At 34.8% G+C, this 19,100-nt stretch overlaps 2 protein-coding genes and 1 long non-coding RNA gene across 3 annotated transcripts; 1 reads left to right on the forward strand and 2 right to left on the reverse strand.

Moving 5' to 3' along the window:
- Positions 1 to 533: 533 nt before the first annotated feature.
- Positions 534 to 6,832, forward strand: LOC110996324 (6-phosphogluconate dehydrogenase, decarboxylating-like). The gene is made up of 12 exons (XM_045634069.1): positions 534 to 691; positions 1,619 to 1,730; positions 1,811 to 1,925; positions 2,467 to 2,618; positions 2,792 to 2,884; positions 3,161 to 3,311; positions 3,390 to 3,500; positions 3,702 to 3,845; positions 4,160 to 4,314; positions 5,114 to 5,203; positions 5,737 to 5,937; positions 6,019 to 6,832. Exons 1-12 carry the CDS (start codon positions 684 to 686, stop codon positions 6,136 to 6,138), a joined length of 1,452 nt encoding a protein of 483 aa, XP_045490025.1. The 5' UTR covers positions 534 to 683; the 3' UTR covers positions 6,139 to 6,832.
- Positions 6,833 to 7,578: 746 nt separating this feature from the next.
- LOC110999283 (probable ATP-dependent RNA helicase DDX43) lies at positions 7,579 to 15,372 on the reverse strand. The gene has a single exon (XM_022268277.2). The coding sequence runs from the start codon at positions 9,910 to 9,912 to the stop codon at positions 7,993 to 7,995; it is 1,920 nt and encodes a 639-aa protein (XP_022123969.2). The 5' UTR covers positions 9,913 to 15,372; the 3' UTR covers positions 7,579 to 7,992.
- An 87-nt stretch (positions 15,373 to 15,459) lies between these two features.
- Positions 15,460 to 17,412, reverse strand: LOC123690547. The gene is made up of 2 exons (XR_006751172.1): positions 16,975 to 17,412; positions 15,460 to 15,912 (listed from the first exon to the last, which is right to left on the reverse strand). It is a non-coding gene; the product is annotated as an uncharacterized LOC123690547 (long non-coding RNA).
- Between the last annotated feature and the right edge of the window lie 1,688 nt (positions 17,413 to 19,100).

Consider the following 19,100-nt stretch of genomic DNA (forward strand, 5'->3'; position numbering starts at 1 on the left):
AGTCTTTTTCGTTCATACAATAAAATCAATTTCATCCACCCACAAGAATAGCAGTAAGCACTGCAACTTGTAAAGATAATAAATATAAAGTCATAGCCCGTTTGAATGTTTGTATTTTCTTTAGATTTAATTCTGATCACACTGGTCAATTGTTTCAATTCCAATTGAGGGAACAAAAAACCTTCTAAAAACTCCTTGGCGACTTGCAACTGAGCGAAGAGACTTGTAAATTGCCTGCGGTCACGTGACTTTTAGCGGGATTTGATATTTATCGTAAGTTTGAATGCCTGTAAAATCAAAACGAATAGGTATTTTTAACTACAACCAAAACTATTGTATTTGTGTATCTACCTGCTTTAATGTAACATACTACTACTTTAAACCGATTTGGCATACCTATTAACGTCCTTAATTCTGATTAATATATCAATATTTTTATAATGTCACTTTGCCAGTGACATTTGATTTCTGTGGCGCGTGATGTTAATTGTCAAAGATCGAGTGGTCCAATAATTATTTTTATAAAAAATTATTACTTTATTAGTCTGTGATTAGAGCATCCAAGGTTTGGTTGTTCTGACTTCAAGCAAAGACATAAATCAGTTATTTCTTCATTTTTTAATCCTATATTTATATTCTTTTTTCTATTAATTTTCAATCTTGCTTGAATTTACAACTTCATAATGGCTGAGTGAGTATTTTACCCGTTATTTTATAAATATATAAATTATGTTAAGTTAGCATGACTTTTAATTTTAATGCCTACTTAGACACAAAGTTTTTAATAAAAATTTGTATTAGTTCGTTTCAAAGTTACATTCACCCATACGTCGTTATTTAGCTAGTTTTGAAAAGCATAATTAATTTTATAATAGAATTAATCATCTACATTTTGCCTGAAATGGTTATTTTTGTGTATTATTCTATCAATTACTTTCTACTAGAAATTAATAAGAAAGTGGATACAAAACATATGCGATCTTCATATGTTGTAACAGTTAACATATGAGTGTAATCTTTTGAACTTGAACATTAATTTTATTTTACTCAGATTATTTACCACTTCTTGTAAGATTACAGGGTTCATTAGGAATTAAAAATGACAATTCACATAAAAAAAACATGAATTTGATGAAAACTACATTAAAGTAGGTCACACACAAAACTTTACTTAGAAGGAATATGTGGGGATAGTTATAATAACAGGAAGGTTACTTGAAGGTTAATCAAATTCACAATTCCATAACCAAAGTTTTAACTATCTATTATTGTTCAGTTATAATTAATGTGCTATGTGCATTATGAACATGCCATTATTATTGAAAATTACCAATTTAATGTGTGATTCATGTAATATTAGGCACATATTGGAAAAAAATTCAAGAAAAATAATGTTGTAAAATAGTTACATTGTTATTGATATTCAGTATACCCTAATACATAAAAATGGATATGAAACAAACCTACAAAAAAGAAAGAATTATTGCAATACTATAAAAAATACTTCTAGCAACAGTATGACAGAAATATTTCAAGATTTATCATCTTAAAATTTAAGCTTTTAAGAAATCCAAGAAAGTTGAAAGAATTTACTACAACATATTTGTTAAACTTTCAGAGGTAAAGCTGACATTGCCCTTATCGGCTTAGCTGTTATGGGTCAGAACCTAATATTAAACATGGATTCCAAAGGATTTGTTGTGTGTGCTTACAATAGGACTGTAGAAAAAGTATGTATTTTGTAATTTAATTAACATGAGTAGTCTTTTATCTAACAAATCTTAAGTAATACATTTCGTTTTCTTTATAGGTTGAACAATTTCTGGCAAATGAAGCTGCTGGAACAAAAATAATTGGTGCTAAGTCCTTAGAAGATATGGTTGCAAAACTTAAAAGACCAAGAAAAGTGATGCTGTTAGTTAAAGGTATTTTTATATATTATTTTATAAATTATAGAAATTGAGAGTCCTATTATATATATGACAGCTATATATGAAGATAGCAGTCCAAATTATCCTGAACCTTGAAATATGAGTATTAAGTCACACTTCAAAAAAATATATTGTAATAGAGGTCAAATGAAAGGCATTTGTTGACATTGAATGCTACTTCTAAATGTACTTATTAAGTGAAATTTGATTATAACATTATTACATTAAAAAATACAAGATTTCATATTACATTTTTAAAATTCACAACTCATATTTTATATAGTATTTCAATCACATACATAATAGTTTATAGTTACATAGTTTAAAAATGTGTACAGGCCGGCGAAATATAACTAATAAACTTGACTAAAATTTTATTGACTGGGTTCTCTTTATTCTGACCATATTTACAATAATGAAATAAATTATGTACAAAATTATATTTCATGACATTTCCAGCCAAATTAGTTATCAACTGTACCCTAATAAGCCTTTGCTCTTATTGATCAAGCTTTAATAAGCTATTTTCTTGCAGCTGGTTTTGCTGTTGATGAATTTGTAAAGAAATTGGTGCCATTACTTGAAAAAGGAGATATCATTATTGATGGAGGAAATTCACAATATACTGATACTCAGCGATGGTGCAAGGAATTGGAATCTACAGGAATCTATTATATTGGCATGGGTGTATGTAACTTTTAAACATTTCATATATATCAACATATATTTTTACCAACCAAAATTTTGCTTAATTTATTTATTTTATGTGAGATGAAGAAGCGTAAGGACATATAATATGTTTGGTGTACGAACTTTGTTGTTTCACTATTGTTACAGTAATAAGTTATTTATTTTTATAGGTAAGCGGTGGAGAAGATGGTGCTCGTTATGGACCTTCTTTGATGCCTGGAGGTCACCCAGAGGCGTGGCCACATGTTAAACCTATCTTCCAAGTTAGTATTCCATTTTGTGTGCAGACCGATTTATTAGACAGTATTGTATAATATCTGTAGTGGTTTAACATTTTTCAACTCATTAAATAATTCCAACATAAACTAATTTCATTTTAATTAAAAAAAAATAACTTTATCACTGAAAATCAATCCTAGAAACGCTGGTATTCCCAATTTGTGTAACTAAACATGGATTATAAACATAATGAGTACAATAGAAAATAAGGTGCATGTTTATTGCACTAAATAAATATGATAAATAATTTTTAATTTCAGGCAATCTGTGCCAAAGCTAACAATGAGCCCTGCTGTGACTGGGTTGGGAAAAATGGTGCCGGACATTTTGTAAAAATGGTTCATAATGGCATTGAATATGGTGACATGCAGCTTATTTGCGAGGCATACAATGTCATGAAAGATATTTTAGGTATGTGTTTTAGGTTTAGTTCTTTGGATAGTTGTTATCTAAAAATATTGTAGGATATTAAATTTTAATTGACCCTAGGTATTGATCAGAAGGAAATGGCTGAAGTGTTTGAAGAATGGAACAAAGGAGAGCTCGACTCGTTCTTGATAGAAATCACAAGTGACATTCTGAAATACAAAGATGATGATGGTGAGCGCAGTAAAATCATTTCTTACATTAAATTCCTTAAGTTATTTAAATTAAACGAGTTTCACTTATAAATAATAATAAAAAATATAACATTGCTTTGACATATTGTTTAAATTTAAAAACTAAAATGATATAGTAGAAATATGAAATATAATTAATTTAAATAATTTCCTGATTAGCATGTTCAAACTTACATTTCAGGTACATACTTATTGCCGAAGATTCGTGACACTGCAGGACAAAAGGGAACAGGCAAATGGACTGGCATTAGCGCTTTAGAGTATGGTGTTCCCGTCACACTAATCGGGGAAGCTGTCTTTGCTAGATGTCTGTCTGCATTGAAAGGTACAATTTTGATTAATCATTGCCATATATGAATAAACAAGGTCTCCATTAAAGCAAAGTAAAGTTTTAACATTAAGTAGCATTATTACTTATCAACCAAAGAAAATGTATGGTGTGTAAAAATTTGATCTCTGCTGTCTTGTATTTGTAATAATTTTAACTTTCTCTTATGAATCTTTTTTAAAAGAATTATTTTTTTCTTGTGAATTTTTAAATGTTATGAGTTTTAACAAGATAATGGAGCGGGTCCAATTTTATAAACAGCAAGGCGTCATCATCCCTTAGAAACCAACTTAATTTATATGTTTATTTAGATGAACGTGTAAAAGCCAGCAAAGTGCTGCCAGGTCCATCGGGAAAATTCACTGGCGATAAGAAAGTATTCCTCGAACAACTGCGGAAGGCACTATTCGCAAGCAAAATTATTTCCTACGCCCAAGGCTTCATGCTGCTTCGGGAAGCTGAAAAGGTAAAATATTTTATTTATATATACGAGAATATCATTAGACTAGCTGCTTGAATAGGTATCCCAACATGACTAAGAACCCTATCAGGAAAGAGCATACCGATTTCTAGTATTGTCAACCTGCACATAGAACTCATCTTTCCTAATTAAGTATCCTGATGCGAGACAGTGTTTTACAATATCTACATAATCTGGTGACATGGTCTGTTCCTTAAGTGCATTATTTATATTAAGCAATTATGTATATCTAGGCTATGTATATTTAGTGGTTGTAAATAGTGGTTTGAGTGTGTAACCTTTAACCATGATCTGACGGTTTTTATTCCCGGGACAAATAGGTTTTTCTTTCTAAAAGCACTGCTCATATGATGAAGGTAAAACTTTTGTTTTTTTACCAAATAGGGTGGCAAACGGACAGGAGACTCATCTGATGTTAAGTGATACCGCCGCCCATGGACACTCAGATTACCAGTTATCATATGCTCGTTTCTTGAAATATTCGACTTACGCAAATTGGTTCGGAGAAAGAGAAGAAACGCTTATTGTTTTCAAATCAAATCAAATCAAAATATCTGTATTCATATAGGTAAACTTGTACACTTATGAACGTCAAGAAAAACAAATTAAATTAATCGTAAATTTACATTTACAACCAGTTCGCAAGTCAAGGGCGTAGAGCGGGTTGCTGTCATTTTACAAGTTTATCTCTTTTATAAAGGGTTGTAACTATTATATTTAGAAGTATGAATGCACCATAGTATTGGAATTTGGTAGTAAATGCTGTTTCTTTATTTCATTTTAGGCTAATTCATGGAGTCTCAATTACGGAAGCATTGCATTGATGTGGCGTGGAGGCTGCATCATTAGGAGTGCGTTCCTTGGGAATATCAAGGTATATACGTAGACCAGTACGTGCTAATCATATATAGGTATTTTCAAATTCCACCCAAATGTCGCTTCTTCTTAACGCTTTGTGTATCAGGGAGCCTACTACGAGCTCCTATTGCGAGCTCTTGACAACCTACAATTGAGATGCATCGCTTATTCGTCCCATGACATCGAAAAACAGACAGTTTAGGTTCCCACGTGACCTTAGCGGTAATCAGATTTCGTTCGTTCAATTTGTATAATTCGTACCATGACCGCTCGGCTGAACCAAAATTCGATCGTTGCGCCTTCAAACTATGACAGAATAAGCGATTTAAAAAAATATAGTTCTTTCGGTTCACCTATTCGGTCTTGCGATTAGTTACTTGTAGGAGGTCAGGGTACGAAAAAATGCGATTGACTTTAGGTACCTATTTAGGTGACTATTAAGCAAAATTATTCTGTTTCTAATTCACTAAGTATATAAGTAATCTTACGATAACTAGATGGCGCCTGATATGCGATAATAACTTGTTTAAAATGCGTTTGATGTTTCAGGATGCGTTCACAAAGAACCCACAGCTCACGAATCTGCTCCTCGACCCATTCTTCAGCGAGCGTATCAGCAATAGCCAGCAATCTTTGCGTGAAGTTGTAGCGCAAGCGTCGCTTATGGGCGTTTCAACGCCAGCCTTCTCTGCGGCACTCGCGTTCTATGACGGGTACCGATCGGACGTCCTGCCAGCTAATCTGTTACAGGTATTTACTAAAACAACAGAAACAGGTTGACAGGATTAATTATCATATTATATATTTTATTAAATGAGGCTAACATTGCAGGCGCAAAGGGATTACTTTGGAGCTCACACCTATGAACTTCTGAAGAAGCCAGGCGAATTTGTTCACACCAATTGGACCGGGCATGGTGGAAATGTATCGGCCTCCACATATAATAATTAATTTTTATATTTTGTATTGTAAGTGTACACAGAATTCCATAATTTTCTATTGTTTTATATTATATTACATCAAAGCTTTTATGAAAATGGGCCTTTTTTGCTAGTTGAGCATAATTCTTGAACGGCAATGATTTTTTAACTGTATATTCGAAATTATACATTCCTTAGTTGTAGCTTAGGGTAATAAGTAAAGGTGCTGTGTTTAAATATTAATTGTCAAAACTTAAACAAATATGGTGTGATGGGTTCAAAAATTCAGTATAATAGATTTAGCCTGTCCACGGCCCAAACTTGGCAAAGTTAAGGAAAACTTGGCTTATTTCGAAAGTTTTAAACATAAGTAATATGTTACATAAAAATGTCGTTTATATTATTTTGTCTTAAATATAGTTACTGTCAAAACTGAAACAAATATGGTGTGATGGGTCCAAAATTGTTTCTTTGCCTTTCAAAATACATTTTTGTAGATATATAATTATTTTGTTAATTTGTAAATCATTTTGACTTTTATTTTGTTTTTCAGTCAAAGTATTGCTAGATTGATATGATTAAAATAAACAGAACATGATCTTAAACAAATCTTAATAAATATAGTAATGCTATGATCCTATAGGTGTATAATGATTAAAACACCATTTATACATTTTAAAACGGTTAATTAGTAATAATTATAATAATAAATATTTTATAACAGACGTCTGTGAGTTTCCTTTTTCGAAACAATATGTATATACATAATAATATATATATATTGGCACATAACTTCAGAAGTTTTTAGGAGTGAATGTTTGGGTATATATTATTTAAACTATGTTTTATAAAGCTTCATTGAAAAACTAGCATTTACATTACAATAAAAAAACAACTCTGAATAGAAATCACACTTGTTTTAATTGTGTCATAAGTTGTGATTACAAAATTATTGGTACCGCAAGAATGCGGGTGGGGCAGCTGTCGACTCCCTCGTTCGAAGCCACTTCCTGACAGTATTGCAAAAATATATAGGCCTATGATAAAATGTAGATAAATCCTACATTCATATTGTATGACGTACGTGTACGTTTAGTTCTTCCATGAGGTTGTAGGTTGGAACCCTGGATGTACATCAATGGACTTTAATGTGTGTTCAAAACTTACTCATACTGGTAAGAAAAACAAGAGTTTGGCTGAAATCCAAAAAGTCCAGGCACAGAAGGCTGATTACCTACTTGCCTATTATAAAAAACAAATATCCTCTAAACAGATACAGAGATTAAGACCAGGGCTTGTATAGCTAGTTTGTTTACTACTATTATGGCAAGACGAATAGCTTACAATCAATAACAAATTAAATTAGAATTCTAATTCAATTATAGGGTTAAAATACATCAGTTTTTGCTTTTCTTGTTTTGTCTTAGTATAAATATTATAATTACATGCTAATAGACCAGAAAAACAAATGCAGCATGCAAAACTTCATTTATTTAAAAAATCTATACTAGTTACAGAGATCAAAAAATAACTATAAAAATACTTCTCACATGAGATTTCTATACCTTATTTTAGCCTAAGAGTACTTAATAACATGTGGTGGGAATTTCTTATCTAAAAAACTATTATGGCCATTATATGGACATCTTTCAATAGACATATTTTTTTTAATTAAAACTTTCAAATTTCATTCCTAAAAAAATTTGTAAGCCATCACAGATAAAATTAAACACTAAATTTTAAAACCAGAAATATAAAAGAAAAAATAAACAAATACTTCTGGAACAAGAGAAAAAACTATATAAAAAGAAAAAACTTAAATAATAAAACTATGCCTAATTATGTTAAACATAATATAAAAAATTATAATACTTTTTAATACACTTCACCACTGTGGTCTTCTTCCTCTACCACGCCCACCTCGACCATGTTTACTTGTTGACTTTTTGGCTTCAAACCGGTCAGCCATTTCTCTTAACTCACTGGGAACCTCTTGGTGAGCTTCTTCTAAAATTTTTATCAATTCACCGGCATTTGCCCAATCATATTTTGTCACTAAAGATAATGCAATCCCTGTCTTACCGGCCCTTCCTGTTCTTCCAATTCTATGAACATACTCCTCAATTTTCAATGGAAAGTCTAGGTTTATAACATGAGTTAAGTCTTTTATGTCAATCCCCCGGGAAGCAACATCTGTGGCAACTAATATGTTGACTGTTCCATTCATTATATCTTCTAAAGCTGCTTCTCTGTCACTCTGATCCCTATCACCATGCAAGGATTCACAGTAGTATCCCTTACACGCCAAATTTGCAGTGACGTCAGCAGCTGTATTTTTTTTGGCACAAAAAATCAGAACCTTATCTGTCGGATCCATATTACGTATAAAGTCCAGCAGAATAGTATCTTTTTCTTCCTCCATAACAACCATTACTTTTTGGGTAACAGTGTGCACTGCTGCCAAGTCCATGGACCCAACATTTATATAAATCGGATTGTGCATATACTTGTCAGCCAGTTGGCGGACAGCAGAAGGCCAGGTGGCAGATGTCATGACACATTGGTGTTCAGGTCTCACATTCAAGAAACAAACATTGATCTGTGGTCCAAAGCCCATGTCTAGCATTCGATCTGCCTCGTCTAATACTATATAGGAGAAGTGGGCAGTATCTATATGGTTTGCTTTGATCAAATCAATTAATCTGCCTGGCGTTGCAATAACAATATCCACCCCCTTTGAGATACTGTCAATCTGTTCACGGCGATCTGCACCCCCATATATGCATACACTATTAATGCCTTTGTAATGATATTTGTTGACTTCTCTCTGAATTTGTATAGCTAATTCTCTTGTTGGAGCTAGAATAAGTACAGTTGGCCCCGGTCTCTTTTCTCGAGGTGTTGGCTGCCCTTCAATATGAATTAAAGCAGGCAACAAGAAAGCTAAAGTTTTGCCAGTTCCTGTTTGTGCAATGCCTATCATGTCTTCTCCTTTTAGTAAAACAGGCCAAGCTTGGCTCTGTATTGGAGAAGGTTTTGTAAATTGTTGTTTACGTATTTCATCAAGTATTTCTGGATAATCTTTAAATGCTTGCTCAAATGTCAACACTGGATTTGGTATTGCTTCTGCTTCCCAGTTTTCTGGTATTCTTGTTACTTTAATATCAAAGTTACACAGGCGCCAATAAGCAACCTCATTTGGAGGCATTACAGCAATTGTAGGATCCTCGTTATAAAAGTTTTTCACAATAGGTGGTAATTTGTCCCACATTTCTCTTTGTACCTGATCAGCATAAGCTGATGCTGCTGCCCAATCTGTAACTTTCTTTCCTTCACTATTCACATATGTAAATTTTTCATATACGCTAACCTGAGAAGCAGTCTCAGCAGACGAAGCAGACTGTAAATTCTGCTTTTTTGACGCCTCTTTATCTATAGTAAGATCCTTAATCATTTGTTCAACTTTTTCAATCGCAGAATTAGTTCCAAATAGTGTGATATCTGTGTTGTCACCTGCTGAATTACCAATTTTTATCCTCGCTTCACTCTCATATTCTAAATCGCGAATTTTTAATCCTCCTCGACCTATCACTCGCCCAACTTTAGTTGAGGGTATTGATATGACTTTGTTATTACCACGAAAATACCCTCTACCACGTGCTGTAGTGATATTTCTAGAATACTGACCGCCTCTTTGGCTTTGGCCAGAATAACTTCCTCTCGATTGGAAATTTTGTTGAGGCGGTGTTCTATTTTGTGATAGAGTTGAATAGTAATCGTCACAATCAGATTCCCAGTCCGACATGTTTTATATTATTCTGATATTAGAATATTCTATTTTGATCCAAAGAAATATAGCTATTAAACTATGAGAATTATCCAAAGAATTAAGTTTTTCATATAAACTTACTTAATTCGTGTAACGATGTCACCACACCAAAACGTGCAAGGGGAAAGACTTAAAATATCTGAAATACTAGTGATTACTGACTTCCTGAAAGTGTTGCCTATCTGTGGGGAATTTCCCAAACTGCGGGGAATTTTAAGGTGGTTGGGGATTGGCATTATGTGGGCAAAATGCGGGGATTTTGACATCATATTCTCATTGGAAAATATTTCATCGTTTATTTGAATTATTAAGTATGGCTCAAGTACTTATGACGGTCTCCTGACGAAAAATTAAAATACCGGTAATTTCACATCTCTATGATTTTTGGGGATTTGGATGAATTAGGTATGGCAACCCTGCTTACTGACTTACCTGACTACTGAACTGACGAGACTCTAGCTCTAGACCGTGAGGCAGTATTGCCAACTCCGATTTTGAAAATTTCGTAGGCCAGATTATAAAATTACGTAGATTTAGTAATAATGTTATAGGAAAAGTTCGTAGATCTACGTACTTTTTTTAAAGAGTGAAATGAACAGGGTAGAGTAGGTAAAACAACGAGTGTTTTTTTCATAATTACTTTGTGGTTAATAAAAATCCGACCAAATATAATAGTCACAAATATGTTTAATGAAGAACTTAACCGCCTTCAAATTGTCAGAACTAGACCAAGGCTCACAGTACTTCATCTGGGGCCGAATTTGCGTTACAAGCGGTGGCCCGGAGTGAAGTACCGCCTCAACTTGCTGAGCACATTTATCTTTTAGGAGGCTAATTTAACCTTTTCCTCCAAGTGACCGCAAAACTGAGCGTCGTTCGATATGTCAACGCCAAATTGGAATACAATGCTGGCTGTGACTTTAAGATAAGTGTTTTCAAAAGGAGGAGTAGCGACAAAAGGTGTTTTATTAGCGGAAAACGCGCAAACTTGTGCCTTTTGGCGTTAAATTGGACTAAGTTTAGTCTGCGCCAGTCTGAGACTCCACGCAGTAGAGTTCCGACTTCAGAACATGCTCCGTCGATGACGACCTTGATGCTCTGATTGGCTAGAAAGCTGGAAATCCAATCGCATAATTTCTCGAGAAGCCCATAGGCTGGAAGCTTCGAGAGCAGTGCTTTGTGCCACACGCGATCGAAGGCTTTGCTATGTCCAAACTAACCGCTAGCGCCCCCTTGGACTCAATTGCCTTCGCCCATCTATGCGTAAGTTATACAAGAAGGTCACCAGCCGAACGACCACGACTAAAGCCGTACTGAGAATCACTTATCAGCTGGCGATCCTCTAGATACTTATAGCTATTAACAATGGATACCATTATTTTGGAGAACAAGGAGGTTTTAGCTATTGGGCGATAGTTGGCATTACATGGTTCATGGCATTTAGACATATGTACTGAATGTGTTTATCAAATTTTAGTTTGTCATCCACTTAGTAGTGGATGACCACCAAGAAATTTATGGTGATTAACTATAGGGATTTTATTATTGTTATAGGAAATATTTACAGTAGTCTGTGCAAATGGAGCTATACTGTTTCTACGAATTTAAAAAAAAATCCGTAATAAGTATGTAGTTTATATTTTAACCTGGGGTATATTTACATGATCCAGTATTTGTGATGTATACAAGTTATACAACAACAGTGACAAAATCATACCTTGCATTGTTCCTTTATTGGCCTGTTTAGGACCATGTAACTTATTATTAAATTTAACATATAAAGTCCTGTTGTGCAAGAAATTAAAAATCCAATTTAGAATTTTTCCTGGTACACAATTTATGTAAAACTTTGATTAGGGTCTCAATATCAACATTATCAAATGCACCTTTAACATCTAAAAAGACGCATACATTATTATAGTGACTAATCTTAGCTTTTTTGATATCAGCAATGAAAGATACTAAGCTTTCAGAGCAACTTCTAAGTTTCCTGAATCCAAACTGAATATCTGGTAACTTTCCTTCTGATTCAGCAAAGTAATCTAATCTTATCTTTAGCATGTTTTCAAAGAGTTTACCTAAACATGATGATAATGAAATGGGTGTATGTGATGAAGGATTATTCACAGTTTTATTTGGCTTTAAAATGGGAATGATGCACTGAGTTTTCCAGGAATCAGGTATTAACAGGTTTTCCCATAGTATATTATAAATATTTAATAAGATTTCTATAGCTTTAGGATGTAGTATTTTAATCAAAATATATATGGTATATTGTCTTATCCTGGTATTGTATTTTTTCTGCTTTTGAGGGATATGAACAGTTCAGTTAATGTAAATGGCTTATTCAGAAAAGAGTAACTTATATTCAGATGAATGATTTAAAATTCCACTGTGTTTAAATTAATTTGATTTGATTCAGTGATATTATCTAGGAATGAAGGCTGAAAAATCTATCATGACATGAACCTATTCTCTTGAACCTTTTGATATAACCCCATATTCTACAAACAGGTGTCATTCTATTGAAACTACTACATAAGTTGTGCCACAAATTAATTATCTCTTCTTTAAGTCATCTTTTCCTTTGAGCATCTGTCTTTTTGTACTCTATATAGTTAGAAATGCTAGGTGAAGCTCTATACTGTATCTGGGCTTCTTTGGACCGCATCATTACATGTTTTGTTCCACCAGAGAACAGGTTTCCTCATGACTTTCACAGTTTGCCTAGACTTTTGTTTAGGTAATGTTTTTGATCTGATATCACACAAAATATTTATAAAATTATTGCATTAAGCAATTAAATTGGTTCTGTATTTTCGGTGTCCAACTGACAAAAAGATGTTTGAGATAATTTATAATATTCATTCCAATCAGCCTTACTATATATGTATTTTTCTTCCACAGGCCGGACTTCATATAGGGATGGATTTATATTGACAACAACCTGAGTTGGATAATGGTAGCTGCCCATTGGATCATCATGAATTTCGCCATTCACAAAGACGAGCTATTGATGGCTTAACTAAAGTTACATCAATAGCAGATGCATTTCTATTTGGAATTTGAACAGTAGTAGCACTCCCATCATTCAAAATACACAAGTCTTTTTTAACCATGAGATTGTACAAAATATTGCCTCTACTATTATTTAATTGACATCCAAAAACTATATGATGTGCATTTAGATCTCCCATTATTATATATGGCTTAGGTACTTCAAGTAAATATTGTGTGAATATTAAACCTATTATAATCATTATTGTGAGGGCAATATACACAATGAATGTGCAATTTGCCCATAGATGTTTCTACACAGCTACACAGATTTGCTTTTTTTATTATCTATTTTTTATTTTTGATTATTGCTTGGCTTTGTAATAGCCGGAAAGTATTTAGGGGCTATCGGGGGGGTTTAGATTGAGATATTTATTCTTTTTCTCCTCCATTTTCTTCTTTTTAATGGGGCAATCCCTGGAGATTGCTAAATGATTACCATTACAATTAATACATAAAATTTCGGCATATTGTGGCAGCAAAAGTCACTGAAACTGTGCCAAGCGGGACCAGTTTAATGATAATGTCAACTTTTTTCTTGAACCTTTTAATCACTTCCGTGACGCATATAATGTTCTTGTATATTTCCGCATTCGCTAGCTCCTTGGGCACATATCGTATGATGCCCATAGTTTCGGTCAGGTGAGCTAGAACAAAGCTTTTAACTTGTGTCGCCCTAGAAAACTGTCCATGTTTAAGAAATTATTAGCCGGAGCTGGTTGTTTGAAAGTGATGCCTAAATAGGCATCACAGGCTCACGAAATCGTGAGCACTCGGTGAACTCCCACTATTCCTTTAACATTGTCCGTAATTAATTAGTGTGATGGGGTTTTTGTTCCCTAACTTCTTTTCATTTTCTTGTGATTCCACATAAACCACACAGTCCGTGCTATGGTTGTCTGGAAATTGTCTTTTATAGTTCGGTTTGGTGAACACTTTATATTTTCATTAGTCGACTCTAATTTTCTTTTCCTGGCGTTTTTAACACCGGTAGCTGTACTCGGCGCTGTTTTCACCCATTATTGTTAGTAGTGGCACGAAACTCTAGCGCTGACCGTTTTTGCGCAGAAGTAAAAAATAAGGTATCTGAGGGGGGCTAGCGGAATGAAGAGCGTCGATTGTCTCTCCAGTCGCATTCCGGCCCCCGCACCACAGTACACATGCGCAGCAATCCCCTTCACGTATCGGCCAGCGCTAGACTTACGTGCCTTTAATAGTATTATTTATAAAATGTTACTAATTTCCTATTTACAGAAAGAGGAAAAACAAATATATACAATAATTAAGAAATATTGAAAAATCGCAATAATTTAAAACACCCGCTTGTTCCCGCCTGTTTGACTTCCCGCCAAAAAGTCTCTTGATTGAAAGATTGAATAAATCTACCATATTGTTAAAGTACGGATGCGGAGCACGAAAAATTTCGTACCTATAATATGGGCCTACTGGCTGTGGTTAAAAACATTTTTTTATAAGTACGAATATTAAAAACGGTAGTTTAAAATTTGAGTTAGCTTTGTAAATAATATCATCGACTTAATATAGGTAAGTACCCAGGGATAGCTTTTTACCCGACTGCGCCAGAAGGAGGGTTATGTTGTATATTCTTATAGTCAGTGTATGTATGTAGAATTCTTTGGCACGCTGTGCAGCCTGAACGGCTTGATGGATTTTCGCTTGAGAGGTGTCGTTAGATTCGTATATACTGTGATAGTGACACTGGGTAAATCAGAATTTTAAAAACAAAATAGCAAATTTTTGGCGCCAAATATAATGTTTAGCTGGGGTTTGGCACCCGTTGATAAGCCCTCTAAAATTGCACGTTTCCGTGACTTAATGGTCGTATGGTCCTATACTTTGCCTACAGTGTGTCCAGAAAAGAAATATAAATCAAGTATGTGCTATGACTGTACCTGCATTCACCCAAGTTTCATCCAAATAGTACTTATATTGGTCGTTTTTGCTCTCGTTAAGTTTTCATAGTTTTTAAGTATTTTATACGCAAACCGCTATGTCATTCCTATCAAAGCAATCAGCAATCTATTCAGAGTTGTATTTCCTTCCCTTCACGTATCTAAACTTCAAATGTTTCAATACCTTTTTTAATGACGTCAAGCCCATATTAGGTAAAGATTCGTCGGCATTCACAACATGTAACACTTTTTTTGCTGTTGGTAGTTCATCTTTTAGGAAAAAACTATGCACAATTCGTCTTATACAGGACATGACAAAATCGTCTATCTTATCTACTCTTAATAATAGCTTCTTCGGTGTCGCCGCCGGCTTGACCGTGTCGGTTTTAGTATATTCCTTTAATACTCTGTATACCGCCGATTTCGGTATACCTATAATATCGGAAGTTTTATCCTTCATTTCCTCTTTTGAAGCATATTAATCAGAAGGCCACGTTTCCTTTACGTACTTAAATACGTTAATTATCATAACTTTTTCATTCTCACTAAAATGAGACATTTTGCGTTTCTTACGCGGAGACACAAACTCCTTGAAAGGACGGGACGTAGACGGGGTTGGTTCCATTTTACTTCTTACCGTTATAATTAATAATAACAGCAAATAAATTCAACGACCAAACACACAAACTTAACCTCAAAAACGAAACTACACACAAGCGTATCCCAGCACTGACTCATGAGTCACGACTGTTTTTTTATTACAGCGTTAAGCACAATACACACTGAGCCCGCCGGGCCGCCGACCAAGGCCGGCGACACAACCCAGCGGCCTGTATGAAAATGTCGGCAACGTGCGCCTGCACGTGTTACCCGCCGACATGTTGGCGGCTTGGGTACGCCTGCGTTCAGTTGCCCGGCGACACAAACTTTATCGACAGGCGGCAATCACTGACTGCCAAATAAATTTCTCATCTCAAGCCGCCGACATGCCGCCGACCAAATTTGCCTACAGTGTGTCCAGAAAAGAAATATAAATCAAGTATGTGCTATGACTGTACCTGCATTCACCCAAGTTTCATCCAAATAGTACTTATATTGGTCGTTTTTGCTCTCGTTAAGTTTTCATAGTTTTTAAGTATTTTATACGCAAACCGCTATGTCATTCCTATCAAAGCAATCAGCAATCTATTCAATCAGAGTTGTATTTCCTTCCCTTCACATATCTAAACTTCAAATGTTTCAATACCTTTTTTAATGACGTCAAGCCCATATTAGGTAAAGATTCGTCGGCATTCACAACATGTAACACTTTTTTTGCTGTTGGTAGTTCATCTTTTAGGAAAAAACTATGCACAATTCGTCTTATACAGGACATGACAAAATCGTCTATCTTATCTACTCTTAATAATAGCTTCTTCGGTGTCGCCGCCGGCTTGACCGTGTCGGTTTTAGTATATTCCTTTAATACTCTGTATACCGCCGATTTCGGTATACCTATAATATCGGAAGTTTTATCCTTCATTTCCTCTTTTGAAGCATATTAATCAGAAGGCCACGTTTCCTTTACGTACTTAAATACGTTAATTATCATAACTTTTTCATTCTCACTAAAATGAGACATTTTGCGTTTCTTACGCGGAGACACAAACTCCTTGAAAGGACGGGACGTAGACGGGGTTGGTTCCATTTTACTTCTTACCGTTATAATTAATAATAACAGCAAATAAATTCAACGACCAAACACACAAACTTAACCTCAAAAACGAAACTACACACAAGCGTATCCCAGCACTGACTCATGAGTCACGACTGTTTTTTTATTACAGCGTTAAGCACAATACACACTGAGCCCGCCGGGCCGCCGACCAAGGCCGGCGACACAACCCAGCGGCCTGTATGAAAATGTCGGCAACGTGCGCCTGCACGTGTTACCCGCCGACATGTTGGCGGCTTGGGTACGCCTGCGTTCAGTTGCCCGGCGACACAAACTTTATCGACAGGCAGCAATCACTGACTGCCAAATAAATTTCTCATCTCAAGCCGCCGACATGCCGCCGACCAAATTTACCGACTTGTAATAAGTGAAGCCGCCAACTAGACCGCCGACAAAAAGTTGCCAACATATGTCGGCGGCCCGGCGGGCTCAGTGTGTATTGCGCCTTAAAACAGGAATTACTACTTATAACAAAACAAACCAAAGTACATGTGCACCACCACAAGTCTTTATGGTTATCACAAAAAGGTTAACAATCTCTGAATACGGCAGTCATTGCATCTGTGTGAGCGCAACGGCAATATGTTTATGCGCGAGCGACAAAGACATAAGATGAGTGATTCTACGAAATTCTTCGTGCTCCGCGTCCGTTATAGTTAAAATTATTCCACGTTAGCAAACTTTTATTGGGTATTTCTCTTGTTATTAATGTTAATAACATTAGTATCTATAGAAATATTATTTAATTGTAATTGTACGGTTCCTGGGTCATCAGGTGGTAGACATAATAGAAGATTTGTAGATTACCTTATATTCACCACTTCCGTATAACAATAGACTATGAGCGATATAATAAAATTGTAATTAAACAATCGAAGAGAGTGCCGACGTCTGGCTATGCTCTCGGGGTGTAACTCCCATGACTTAGTAAATGCAGATGAAGAGAGTGCCTGCGGACGGCTATACTCTCGGGGCGTGACTCCGACGATTAGGGAAATCATCCTGCTTATAAGTGACCCAACTGTATAACCAGGGCACGTACATACAATGGAAATCTTCACGTTTGTAGCTGAGCATGATGTATGAGCCTTGGCACGTATATAGAGAAACATCACGCTTATAAAACTAAGAAAACCTAAGTGAGCAAAATGTACAGCCTTGGCTCGTACATACTCCTACAGGCAAAAAGTGCAAGATGACTAGGTAGTGCTTTACAATAATAATTCATTGTATGCTTAACAGTCTCTAGGACACTAAAGTCTTTAAGCTTATATTAACACTTCTGACACAATTCCACTGCACTATCACTAGCACTAAGATATACTGGAGCCCGGTCCCGGGTGGCTTCTCCTGAGGCCACTACGAAACCGGTTGCTGATTCTGCCGATGTTACACCTACTGCTCCGTGACGTCTCCTGATCTTCATATGATTGTAATATCCTATCCACTAACTGTCTTGAGCACATTCTGAGAACTATCATGAGCATAAAAAGTATAATACTGTTTTGGTAAATAACCCATTACCAAGGTTAAATATAATTCTTATAAAATGCCACCGTATCTCGGTAATTTGATATCTATAGATATAATATTCATCGTATGTGACGTCTTTCACAGTAGGTCAATCAACTAGCTAACATATGATATTTTGCTGAACTGGCATTCCATTTATTGTTTATGATACTATATCGTTTTCCACTTTATAAATTGATTTATGTATATTGATGTATGTATAATAATAACTCTTGCTTAATACCTATTAAATGAAATGTTTCGACAACTTATGTTATTCATAAATGGAACTGAACATACAAAAGTCTCGGCTTTTTATCCTTAAAGGAATTTTAAGTATAGCTAACTTTATATATGGTGCTTTTCTTTCTTTTCCTCTGATTACTCATATTTGACTCATAGCATTGCACAACCGAATAAGCTTGTTGTATATTACTTTTACCAATAGCCCAGTCATATTAGGGGTTTCACCTCGGAATGAAAGATAATAAGCTGCAAATTGGTATGAACCTTTGTTTTGTCATTCTAAATGTTGTCTCAAAAGTCACAATCGTTATCGTGTCCGCGTCTCAAGATATTCAAGGTCAAAGGTCACAAAAATCGGTTTTTCGCGAATATCTGGCTTCCTATCGGTTAAATGAGATTTGCATTTATTATAAAAGTTGTAGGCTATAAAATTCCCTACAACTTTTGTTTAAACTTTTTTTTCATACGACCAACCGTTTTGAAGGTAGAGCGCGAAGTGCACATCGTACAGTCATATACGGCCTAATGCAAGGTCAAGCGTGAGTTATGGTTATCAGTACGTTATAAAGTCAATTATTTACAATAATTATAATTATTAAACAATGCCTATTATTTATGTTCTAACTATTAATTATTTATATTTAATTAAAGTAAGTAACTTGATTATTTATATATAATTATTCATATTTAACTATTTAAATATAAAATATTATTAATTCTGG

This window comes from Pieris rapae, chromosome Z, assembly GCF_905147795.1.
Source record: "Pieris rapae chromosome Z, ilPieRapa1.1, whole genome shotgun sequence".
In the NCBI taxonomy this organism is placed as follows: Eukaryota; Metazoa; Arthropoda; class Insecta; order Lepidoptera; family Pieridae; genus Pieris; species Pieris rapae.

Bases quoted from the DNA above. Each gene is read 5' to 3' on its own strand.
- LOC110996324 (XM_045634069.1), top strand. The intron at 1,731-1,810 runs GTATGTATTTTG...TTTTCTTTATAG, and splicing joins ACAATAGGACTGTAGAAAAA to GTTGAACAATTTCTGGCAAA. The intron at 1,926-2,466 runs GTATTTTTATAT...ATTTTCTTGCAG, and splicing joins AGTGATGCTGTTAGTTAAAG to CTGGTTTTGCTGTTGATGAA.
- LOC110999283 (XM_022268277.2), bottom strand. From the start codon at position 9,912: ATGTCGGACTGGGAATCTGATTGTGACGATTACTATTCAACTCTATCA.